The 12,308-nt window shown below is 44.8% G+C and overlaps 1 protein-coding gene across 1 annotated transcript in view; it reads right to left on the reverse strand.

Moving 5' to 3' along the window:
- Positions 1-12,308, reverse strand: part of IFT81 (intraflagellar transport 81) — a 38,331-nt gene that overhangs the window by 11,175 nt on the left and 14,848 nt on the right. Inside the window, exons 8-10 of the mRNA XM_071572285.1 lie at positions 10,510-10,673; positions 8,233-8,328; positions 6,178-6,324 (exon numbers count right to left, since the gene is read on the reverse strand). Of these exons, the coding sequence (XP_071428386.1) occupies positions 6,178-6,324; positions 8,233-8,328; positions 10,510-10,673 (407 nt within the window). The remainder of the gene's footprint in view (positions 1-6,177; positions 6,325-8,232; positions 8,329-10,509; positions 10,674-12,308) is intronic.

The following is a 12,308-nucleotide window of genomic DNA, read 5'->3' on the forward strand; positions in this document are numbered from 1 at the left end:
CCACTGACAGGGTTAAAATTCAAACACAAACCGACTCACATTTTCATATTTACATGGCTTTTTCTTTGTGCAAAATGATCCCTCTGCCTTCTAAAGAACAAATCCCAAAACCCCGATGTGGCCACAGGCTCAGAACCCCCAGAGTCACTGTATGTTCTATAAAAAGTGTCCTGGGCATGGTGCCCACAGTGAAATCAACCCTGTTCATCTGCCATCCTGTGCCATATCTAGGCCAAAGCTGCCTCTCTCTTGCTACACTCCAGAACTATTTTTAAAGCCAAAAGCTATAAACGTTTTTGGTGAAAGAACAAACCCACAAATTACTCAATGTGCTCTATGCAGATTGGCCTCTGTGTGGCTTTGGGATAACATCCTCCATCCTGCTACTACCCAGGACAAGGACACACAAGGTCACCTGAGCCCCTGCCACTGTCACACTCTTTATTTTACTCAGTACAGTCAAACCAGAAGCCACTCCTTTCCACAGTAAATTCAAATGTATCCTCTCAGTTAATACAAAAAAGTCTTTTAATATTTTTAATTGCTTAGACAATACCCAATTTTCTGTGATTTCCAAGAGATTCCAAAAGTATAAATAAAATCTGTCCAACTAAATGAGGAAAATCTAAGGGAAGCACAGCCTTGATCAAGTAGTTCCTGAGATATTTCCTTTGACCAGTGGGATATAGTAAAGGATGATGTAAAGGATAAAACTAAATATGTGACCTCACAGAGCTATGGAATCAGAACAATGTGCTGTCAGTGTATCCCAGGATGAAAAGCAAACTATTATTCTCTCCTCTTTTATAGCTACTTTTAAGGTCTTGAAAATAGCTCAAGTGGGAGGGAGAGTATTTGCATATTCAATATTCCAGCATAATGTATTTTACAATGGAAGTCAAAGGATCCTGTTGATTAACGAACCGACTCCACCACTATTCTATTATTAGCTGATTAACTTAGGGCTGTGTGATACAAATTTCATCCAAAATGCACTACAAGTGGCTCACAGTGACAAGTGAAACCTGTTCATTCCAGGAGGTGGATGTCAGTCTTTCAGCACAACCTCTGGCTTTTTAAAGGCAGACTTAACCTTCCACCCAGCTTTTATTGCAGCAAACAAGGTAAAATGAGGCATAAACAGCAGCAAAATGGTAATCTGGGTAGAAAATCAAGCAATAATTTGGCAGGGCTTCCAAAAGACCTGACTTACTCCAAAGGCAGCACAGATTAGTCCCTTAAATCCTCACTGACTGAAGGCTCCTTCAGATCCAGGGCCAAATTCTGAGCTGGAATCCTCAGATGTGACTCACTTAAATTAGAACACCTTGTAGCCTAAAAGCTGAGAATCATCCTGTAGGGTTTCCAAACATTAAAAGAAAGCTCCTTGCAAATCCCAGTGTGTTCCTTGGTGCCAGCCTTGCTCCTGAGGCTTTGTCCCCACCCCTGTGTCCATGACACCCCAAGCCCTCACCAGGCTATAAACAATTGCCTTCTACTGTGGCCAAAGCTCTTTTGAATAACTCAGAGTTCACACAGGAACCACATGGTTTGGCCACATCATTTTAAAGCTGAGAAACCAAAGGAATCCACTCCTGAGCAGCAGCATTTCCCATGGACCAGGTCAGCTGCTCCCTGTGTCCCACAGAATTCCCAGGGCTGTGCCGGCAGGGACATTCCAGGCAGGGCTGGGGCCACCAGGAGCTTTTCCTTACCCAGCCATTTCACACCAACAGTTATTGGAGCTTCAGAGATGAAGTGACTGGACAAGAGCCAAGAGCTGGCTCTGGGGGAGCCTCTTTGCTGATCCAGGCACAGCCCCTGGAGACACAAAATCCACCCAGGGAAAGCAAGGGAAGATTCTGCTTTGTCACTTTATGGGAGACTGTAACATAACTACGTGGATTGTGGAACACAGGGAATGGAAACAGGATTCTGATCTCTCATAGGATGTCCCACCATCCCAGATCTCCTGGATTATGTTCCATTTTAGTGGAATAATCCAGCAATGCACCTACTTTGTGCTTTTCTCCATTTATTAGAACCTGAGAGATGCTGGTGTCACCACATGACATCTCACCACAAGAAGTGAAGTAATTAACTGTGACAACAGTTCTAAACATGACAACATCAAATCAGGGAAGCAGAAATGGCTTCTCCAGGACCATCCAGGGCCTGGCAGGACCATCCAGGCTTCTCCAGGACCATCCAGGGCCTGGCAGGACCCCCATCCAGGAAAGGACATCAGCCCAAGGGCCTCAGTGACTGATCTGGGCTCACAACCAGCTCCTCTAATGCTCAGCCTTGTGCTTTCCCTGCCAGCCCATCACCTTTTCTCTTTAAAACTCCCATTTGCTCCATATGAAGTTTTCACAAGGTTCTTACTCCAAGATTATCATTAAAGGACAAAATGGACAAGGTTGTTTTCTGAAAAGATCAAATCCCAGACAAATCCCTCACTTCTGAGTCAAATCTTTTAAAATTGTATTTTCTGGATTAATGCAGCAATTTGATTGTGTTACTGCAATGAAAATACTCTTCATGTGAAAGTGCTACAAAAACAAACTATTACTTGTTTAAAAAGTATTTATGAAATACATAACCAAAGTTCCAAATGAACAGTTTTGTTAATAAAATTAATTGCATAAGCATAGTAACTGCAGAAAATCTTAGCAGACTATTTCTATTTTCATTAAGAACTGAGGAACAGCTGTTTTAGACTAATTAACAGGATACAAACTGTCCTAAGTATTAAAATTCAGTTCAGAAAAGTCCTGATCGTGACAGATTTTCCGCATTTTTTCCTAAGAGGCTCCAAACTGAAGCCAGTACAGCCACTGTTGGCCAGAGTTGGGAACTCCCACACAGGATGGGCTTCTCAAAGGCAAGACCTTTTGGCCCTTAGTCCATCAAAATGAAATATCCCCAAGCTGCTCATGGCACAGCCTGGACAGGCTGCAATGGAACTGCTCGAACCTGAGCCAGAGGTGGGAGAGCAGCACCTGAGGGGACAGGATTTCCTGGGCTGGCCCAAACCATCCAGGGTGGATGGAGAGAGACAATTTAACAAGGGCCTGGAGGGACAGGACAAGGGGATTGGGTTTAAACTGTCAGAGAGAAGGATTAGATGAGATATGGGGCAGAAATTCCTCCCTGGGAGGGTGGGCAGGGCCTGGCACTGGTTGGGCAGAGCAGCTGTGGCTGCCCCAGCCCTGGGAGTGTCCAAGGCCAGGCTGGACAGGGCTTGGAACAGCCTGGGATAGTGAAAGGTGTCCCTGCCCAGGACAGGGGGTGGCACTGGATGTGCTTTAAGGTCCCTTCCAACCCAAACCAGTCTGGGATTCTGTGATTCTCTGAACATTTGAGTCCTGAGCTCCTTTACAGCTACTCCCTTAAAAATCCAGCCAGCCACTCTGGGCTGAGGGGACAGTTCCTGGTGGGTCAGGGACATGGACACCTTTTGAGGAGAAGTGACAAGGCTGTTTCCTCTATTTGCCAACTGGAACATTTCCCCCTTGTTTTTCCAGGGGCAGGTTGGCATGGAGGAGCATTTCCATGGCAAAAAGATTAAACTCCCCATGTAAATGACCACTCAAACCTCCCACAACTGCCACAAACTGAGAGGATTTGTGTGGCACATCCTCAGCCCAGGATTCATTTCCCCTCCTGCAGCTCAGCACAGCCCTGGGACGGGTCAGCTCCAACACCTCAGGACAGTCCAGGCTCCTGAGCCCTGGGCTGAACTCTGGAAAGCACAATGGGTTGTGTAAAGAGCTAAAAATATCCCAGTTTGCCCAGGATCACTTGGAATGGGCCCATCCAGCCTTCTGAGTGTCAACATGTGATTCCCCAATCCTCAGGATGTGGCAGCTGCACTGAGGAGCTGCCAACTGTGCCCTGCTCGGGGCACTTGGCTTGAAGGACCTAAAAGGACTCCATAACCCCCAAAGCAGACAATTTATTCCTATTTTTTGTGTTTCCTCTGAGTTCTATCCAGGTTTACAACCTCTGGAACCCTGTGGAATGCTGTAATGTTCCTTTCTGTGACTATGGAAGAGAGCAAAACATTGAAGACCTGAGGTGGAGACCCAAATGCTGGTTTGGGAGCAAAGGTGCTGATTCTTCCATTGCCAAGTGCTGGGAGAGCCACAATGTGATAGCACAGAGCAAGGCGAGACAAGGAGTTGATTAGAAATACTGTGTGGAGGAGAAAAATAATTCTTTTATTTAACTGTGGTGTTTAGATAGGATTTAAAAATCCACTGAAAACTATTTGATAAAAAGACTCTGCCTTTTGAAAATGGAGGAACTAAAAGTACAACCTGTGAGGCTGCAGCAGGAAAGGGTAAGTGCCCTGCAGGTCACCTAAGGAGTAATAAAAGAGAACAGGACATGGATTTATATATTGGCTTCCCTGACAATATATATTTCCTTGGAGAAATGCCTGTTAGGAAAAGACAAACACCTCAGATTTTAAGCTGATGGTTTTCTCCAAATTGCTCAGTCATTTATCCTTCACTCTGCAAAACAAAGACTTGAAAATATTTTACAAATCAAAAGCAGAACATACTTGAGCAAAAGGAGCACAGGCCATGTCCAAAACAGGTTGTCCTTTTTCTGCCTTGAGCCTCTGCCTTGTGTCAGACAAACAACTTGAGTTTTCCACTATTAAGCCTCTTATGAGGTTCCTCCTTATGGGGTTTCCCTCCTCCCTGTTCTCCTTGAAATTCTGTGGATCAGAGTTTCTTGTCCCTTTCAAGAACAGGCACACCACCAATTATTTCTTACCTTCCAGTGCATGTGCAAATAATGTAAAACATATGCTGCTGTCTTGGTGATACATTCCTGTTGATTAATTAAACACTTCTCCCTATCACATGCCATGAAACACAGATTGTCAGATTTCTGCTTTTATTTTTGCTTAAAGAGTTGTCAAAGACTGCAGCAACGTGCCCACTGGGGCTGCAAACCTTGGAGTGGAGACAAAGCTAATCCAGTGGGGCTCTTACTGGTGCTGCCCAAGGAATGTGAGACAATCTGTGATGGCAGCAGAAACCAACATCTTCATCTTTCCAAGTCCCTGAGCCATCCCTCCCACCTGTGGTTTGCAGCCAGGCTCACTCTTTAAGACTCCTTTAAACCAAACCTGATTTTGTGGAGCAGGCAAGTCTTATGGGATTAGGAAGGGAGTTCCTTCTACAAAGGGTGTTCCCTGTACTAAGATGTAAAAAAAAGCACAAAAACAAAGAAAAAGCAAGCAAAGAGTGTGTTGCTCTGGTTAAAGGATGGCAGGGCAAGTGAAATGTTCCTCTGGATAAATCATGGCAGGGCAAGTGAAATGTTCCTCTGGATAAAGGATGGCAGGGCACACAAAGACAGCATGGGAGAGAATGTAAAGATGTATTAACTCAGAGGATGAAGCAGCTAAAATACTCTTTAGTTCAGTGACTCTGCCTGTGAGTGCCCTCAGAGGCTTCTTCCAAACTGGGAAAAATTACTGGCTGAAGAAAAGTCAATTTATTTTGGTGACAAACCACCACCAAGCTGCAGCTTCTTTATCCTATGCAAACTTTTGAAGAAGAAAAAGCAAAAAAGAGAGTCTGGGCAAGGTGGGTTTTAAGTAAAAAAGTTCCGTGGAGAATAAATACCACAGGGCTAACTACATCACTGATAATTACTGATATTATGCTTTATAATCACATGAGACTTTTTATATGATTTATAATCATGGTGATTTTTAGAGTTGGTTATTTCCCACCATACCACTGTGATGATATTCTGATCCAGAGTCTGGAATGTTAAGAGAGACCAACACTAAGTTGACACAGACCTTGCAATGGATTAGACACAATGTGAAAAATTACAATTGATAATTTGAAAATAGCTGCAAATGTAGCACTGTTGTGCTGGATGAATATCAGCATAAATACCAGGAAGCATTTGGCAGCACTGGACAGCACTGTAATATCTGCACATTAAATAAAAAAAAAGTCTTTAAATATGTTAAACTTGGTGACAAAAATGTGCATTAAAAATGGTGGCCATGGTGTGGTCTGCCAACACCCCACAGAGATGGGTGGGATGCTGCAGGAGGAGCAGTGGGAAGGGGAAGGAAGCTGTGAGTACATGAAGGGCCCCCCATGCCCAGGTGCCCTCCCCGCCCTGTGCCCCCCGTACCTCGTGCTCTGGCGGTGCCTGGGGGCCCCCCAGCTCGGGGCCGTGGCTGCTCCTGAGCTGCACCTGCCCCTCCAGCCTGGCCAGCTCCTCCCTGGCCTCCTGCAGCTCTTGGGCCTTGGCCTCCTTCCTGCGGGCCACCAGCGATGCCTGTGGGATGGGACAGGACAGGAGGGCATCATTAATCAGGACCTGCCAGTGGCACCACCCGCCCGTCCACGGGCACCCAGCACGGAGCCCACCAGCACAGGGAGATGTGAGCAGGTCCCACTGCAGAGGGGTATTTTACACCAATACATGCAGGTAGAAATGACAGACAGCTGGCAGCAGGATCCCAACTCAGACCCTGAGATCGGCTCAGTTGGTTAAAACTTGGCTGTAATAATGCCAAGGTCATGGGTTCAATCCCTGCGTGGGCCGATGAGCCTTGTGGGTCCCTTCCAACTCAGAACAGTCTGTGAACTCTCCCCACTGGGATGAGATTCCCAGCACAGCCTTTCTGCCCAGACTCAGCTTCATGTATTTCACATTTCAGATTTACATTTTTTCACCTCCTTTTTTCACTTTCATTGAGGAAAAAGGGAGGCATTTGAGCTGCTCCATTTCTTCTGCTCAGTCCCTTTCTGTGCCTGTGTAAGACACACCAACATGGCTTAACTGGAAAGGTATCCAAGATTTCACAAATGTCATAATACAGATTTTTATAACTCCAACCTACTCCAACCTACAGAAATATGTTACACTAAAGCAGAACTGAGCCACTGAATCTTGGCAAAGTGCTGGAAGATGATGAATAAAGCAAAACAGCACAGAAATAGTGTCGATTACAGATTATACTTTTCTTTTTGAGTCTGGAATATAAAGCATTTAAAAAATATTTTATACAAGACTGTGTGTTTAATAGTACCTGAGTTTTGAGCAGAAGCTGACAGATTTGGGAACAGAAGTATGCATTAGTTCAGGGATAAAAAAAAAGGGATTTTTATCTTGCCAAAGTGTCCTGTTGCAAAACATTTTAAAATTAAACAACAGATGAATTTAGATGCACGTGCCTGGATTTGGAGGCATGGCTGGTTTCTTCAAGTGAAAGGGAAAACTTACAAAAACATGAAGCCAAAACACACCAGTTTTCTCACACTCAGCTGAAAGGACCAGCTCAGTTCCTAAAAATACCTGTGCCAGAGCCCTGCTGGGGTGGGAGCTCAGCCCTTCACCTCAGAGGGATCTGCAGGGACAAACTGGCACGACAGGGACATTATCCTGTGGAACAGGGCCAGGGCCAGGAGGGCAAAGCCCTGAGGAGCATCCTCAGCTCCTGGGTGGCTCCTGCTCTCCACCACAGCCCAGAGCAGCAGCTTCTCCCAGCAGGAAGAGCATCCCTTACAAAGCAAAATGGTGTGTAGCACATTGCACTGGTGACTGCACTGCATTATCCATTTTATCCCAAGCTTTCCCTCCCACTGATAAATTTGACTCAAGCCCTTTTATTTTTTCAACCATCTCCACCATGAAAATCTCCTATAAAATGAGCAGCAGTGCAGGTTGCCTGGAAAAGGAACCACTCAGGTTCCTGTGTAAGCTCTGAGAACCTCCTGCTTCATAAATCCTTTTTATAACCTGTGCATTTACTAAGACCAGACCAGACAGACTGTTTTGCAGCAAGATTATTTTATAGCCTCAGGATAAAAAAAAATCAAAGAATTCCTTTTTAATAGATGTAAGAGGGGAATGGCATGTGGTCAGGCAGAGGGAGGGCACAGAGCTGCAGCAGAGAGCCCTTCTGAGCATCCCACAGCTGCAGCCCCACCAGAAAAGCTGCTCCAAAATGCTCCTTCCAGAACTGCTGTGCTCAAAGCACATTCACTGACACCACTGAAAAGCAATGTTTGACTCAGCCCTGAACACACACGTGTTCAACAGCTCCTCATCTTCCTTTGGTCCTCCATTATTATGTGTTTCTGATTTATGCAAATAAATTAAAGAAAAAATCAGTATGTAAAAGCAATCAGGGAGTGATTTTCTCTCCTGCTTTTGCTTCAAACATGTTTTGTCTCTTACCTGCTGGCGATACATGGAGAATTTACTATCAGCTGCCTCATATTTCAGCATCCTCTTCTCAATAAGCTGATTCACTTGGGCATTGACTTCATTTATCTGCAAGACAGAGCAGAAAACTAAGGAAAAGCAGCTTGATTGCTTTGTCTTCTCCAAGAATTAAATGCTTTGCAACCCAGATTTACCATCCAGCAAGTTCCTTTTTTGAAACAGGGAAACAGACCCAAAAAGCTGCATGAGTCATTAAGTGTTGGCCAGGAAGAGGCTGGTTTTGGATTTCCAGGTCTGTGCTGTTTTGATAAGGCAGAAACTCGATGTTGGCCTTGAAAATGAAGTAAACTGGTGCATGTGGAGAGCAAATGCAGTGAACTGGGACAGGGCAAAGCCTGATATTGCCACACACTGAGTGAAAAATGTCATTTTATCATCATTAACTAAAAGTCCTTCTCATCCAACCATTTAACCATAAGTTTAAAGGGAAGCAAATAAAGATTAAGTGATGAAAATTTCCTCGGTACTTTGAGGAGTCACAGCCCATCCCACTCCAGCTGTGTAGCACCTTTTCTCCTCCCACAAGATGCACTTGGTTGGCCCCAATCCCAGACTGCTGAGCTTCATTCCAGCCAAAGCTCCTGAGCTGCTGCATGTGGAGCTGCCAGTCACACCAGTGGGCAGCTCCCAGTTCTCCCAGTACACTGGGACTCTCCCCAGCCATGGAAACCACAGCCCTGGCAACCTGCCTGTAATTCTCTGCTCCCTGGATGGGAGTGATAAGGCAGCAGTGAAAACCTGTGCTGAAATACCAGGGAGCCAAACCTGAGGCAGGGATGGTGCTGGGCATCCCCCTGGCAACCTGGGAGCAACATCCCTGTGCTGGGAAAACCAAGGATTTCAAAGAAACTGCTCAACAGGACTAAAAATACTCCAACACCTGAAAAAAAATCTCCTGTGAATTCTCTTCTATTAGTGGTAGAACAGGCCTGAATTTGAAGTGGCATAAGAATTCCCTGGTGTGAATCAATTCCTGGATTTTATATTATGAAATGCCTGGTGGTGACATGCTTAGTGCAGTTCAGTTCCTTTTTAAGGCAGATAATCAAAAGCTGACTTAAAAAAAACCCTGTGATGACAGCCAAGTGTATGACATGGTTTTATTATCTTTCAAGGAGAGGATGCTTCCAAAACATAACAAATCAAAGTTTACCTCATGGAGGAAGAGAGAAAACTCAGAGCCCTTTAAATATTGCCAAAAACCCAACAGAAACCTGCAAAATGGGGTTTCAGGTCTGGCTGAGAGACAGAACTGCAGCCACAAGGATTGCTTTGATGAGAGGGAACAATGTGGGAAGGCAGAGGCTGAATCTCAGCCCTAATTCCCATTAATTAATTAATGCTGTCACCCCTAAGGATGGATGCTCTGCCTCCTCCTCATCCCCAAGGTGGAGATCCTGATTAAACTCCAACCAGTAGGAGACATTCAGGATGCCTCCCTTTGCTGTAACCTTTGTCATCATCAACAGAAATACTAATAATTAGCATCCCTCTAAATTCTTCTACAAAATAACATCACATGTTTAATCTTTCATTTAGGATTATGCAAATGTGAAAACTCATTGAGTGAACATATAAATGTAGCCACAGATCCCTCTGCACATCTTGGATATATCCCACAAAGAGGGAATTTTTCTCATTCTCACACCATTTGCTTTTGACTTCTGAAGAAAACTAGAAAGGTAAGTGAAGTACTTGATGGCCAAATTTCCTTTGGTCTTCACAACTAAAGCAAAGAGTGCAGGGCTGTTCCAAACACTGAGGAGTTCTGAGCCATTGCACATGGATTAAGGCATCACATTGTGAAGATCCATCACTCAGGGAATGTTGTTCCCTCCACAAACTCTCTGTATGTGTTGGTGGAACCACCTTGAGGTCTGTGAGAGTTAAAAACAAGTGAAATCTGAAGAGAAATAAAAACAACCCTTTAGGTGCTAATTAACAGCTCTGCTCACATCATTCCAAATTGCCAACACAATTTCCAAGGATATGGTTGGGTTTGGTTTGAGGTTGGTTTGTTTGTGTCTGTTTTGTGGGTTTTTAAAAAGACAACTTATCTGAGAATTTGTGTTTAGTGATGAAGCCATCTTTGGTTTTCCAGCTGGAAGGAGGTTCCTCTGGGAATGAGACATTTCCTCAGGGATGTAAAGCAGGGAGTAGCAAAGCAGAGAGTGCAGGAGGCTCAGCATTTGCTGCAGAACAAACCCAGAGTGCCCCTGGCCCCCTCACCTCACTCTGCAGGGCTGTGAGGTCAGTCTGGGTCATGGCTGGCTCTGCCACCACCTTCTGCAGCAGAAACACCGAGGCCTTTTTGCTCTCCAGCTCTCTGGGCATTTTCTCAGTAACCAGGTAGGAATTGAAATTCAGCTCCTCTTCCAGTTTCTTCATTAAACCTTAAAAACAAATTCAATCAGTGTGTGTCCAGAAAAGCAATGGAGTGGGTAATGAAGTTTGATTTCCCCAGCACGTTTAGTCCTTAGCAGGTGATTACAGTAACAACAGAACAACAGCTGAGCCCTCAGTGCTCAAAGAAAGGGAGTTACTTGATTTAAATGTTTAATCTGGCTGTTAAACTATAATAGGGATTGTTATGCACCTCTAACACAGAATTGTTCACTCCTTGACAGATTATTTTCATCAATAAACAAGTAAATCCCTTCTAACATGAAACTCCAGCTGGATCAGATGCAAAACTCAACACACAGCCTGACATAAACAGCCATTAAACTTTTATCTGTACAAACCCCTTCATTTGGCCCAGCTCATGCATAGATTTGTTACATCTTTGGAGATTCACCTTTAAAATAAAGCTTTTTTTCCAGCTGGCATCTAAAAAGGCAGAGTTTAAAGACCCTACTTTAGGGTCTTTACATTGCTGGGACACTCAGGAGTTGCTCCCTGGAAACAGTCACTGCCTTTTCTTGTAAGAACAAACATTTAATCTTGAGAAGTTTACAGACTGAGACTGCAGAAAACAACAAACAGAAAAATCAAGAAGGGACTATTAAGCAATGGGAGAAATGCTGTTGAGAAAACCAACCCCATTTCTAAGCCGTGCCCTACACAAACCTGATGCATCTCCATCTTCCCAGGCCTAGGAGGATTTGGCTCTGGCTACAGGGAGTAATTCAGTCTCCTTAACAGTTAATTTATAAATAAACCCAAGTATGTGCAGATAAGAGCAATTCACAGGTAGAAAAATGTGACAGAAGCAAAGGAAACATCTGTTTAAATTCCACTGCTGAGTCTCCACTGCCAACAGGCAGTTCAGTGCAACTTCTGCCCTGAGACAGCTGTGCCAGGGATTGCACAGCTGGAAGGTGCCTCTCAGAGGAGAGGGGGAATGGCTGTGTCACAGTATTTTTAATTATCTACATGACTCAAAGGTCAGTACTCCTGGTTCTTTTTCTTTATAAAATAACTTGCTGGAGTTGGGGAATTTTTGCTGTCTCTGTATTTGGGAGAAGACGAATTGCAATGAAGTGTCAAGAAAAACCAGAAGTTCACAATCTCCATCTCTTTCATTTACTGCACAGGCAGAGAAGAGCACAGAGATACAAAAGTACAGCTGATGCTGCTGAAACAGAGCTGGGAAAGGATGTGCATGAAAGCAGTTTTTGGTTCTCAGGCTGAAAAGCCTGACTGATAAAACAAGGTCAGAACAGCCCAGGAAAAGCCCCCCCCCTGTTTCTGCTGCTCTTCAGCTCTCAAACCCTGTCCTGGGAGCTCCTCCTCAGCCCCTGCCCCAGCCCAGCCTGCCAGGAAAGCTGCCAGAGGGGAAAACACCCACCAGCTCCTGGGAAAAGGAGGGCTGGGAGAGGGAAAACAGACCCCGGGGATGGAAGGCAGCACTGCCAACGAAGGCAGGTCAACACTAACGAAAAATGAGTGGGAATTCCTCTTCTCCAGCAGTTCAGTTTGCTGGTTTCTGGAAAGCAACACCACAGCAGGACCTTCTCCCCTGCATGGAGAGGTCATTTATCTCATGCAAAACTGGTTTCAGAGAGGGAAAACTGTGAATGGAAGAG

The sequence above is a fragment of the Pithys albifrons genome, chromosome 17 (assembly GCF_047495875.1).
Source record: "Pithys albifrons albifrons isolate INPA30051 chromosome 17, PitAlb_v1, whole genome shotgun sequence".
NCBI lineage: Eukaryota > Metazoa > Chordata > Aves > Passeriformes > Thamnophilidae > Pithys > Pithys albifrons.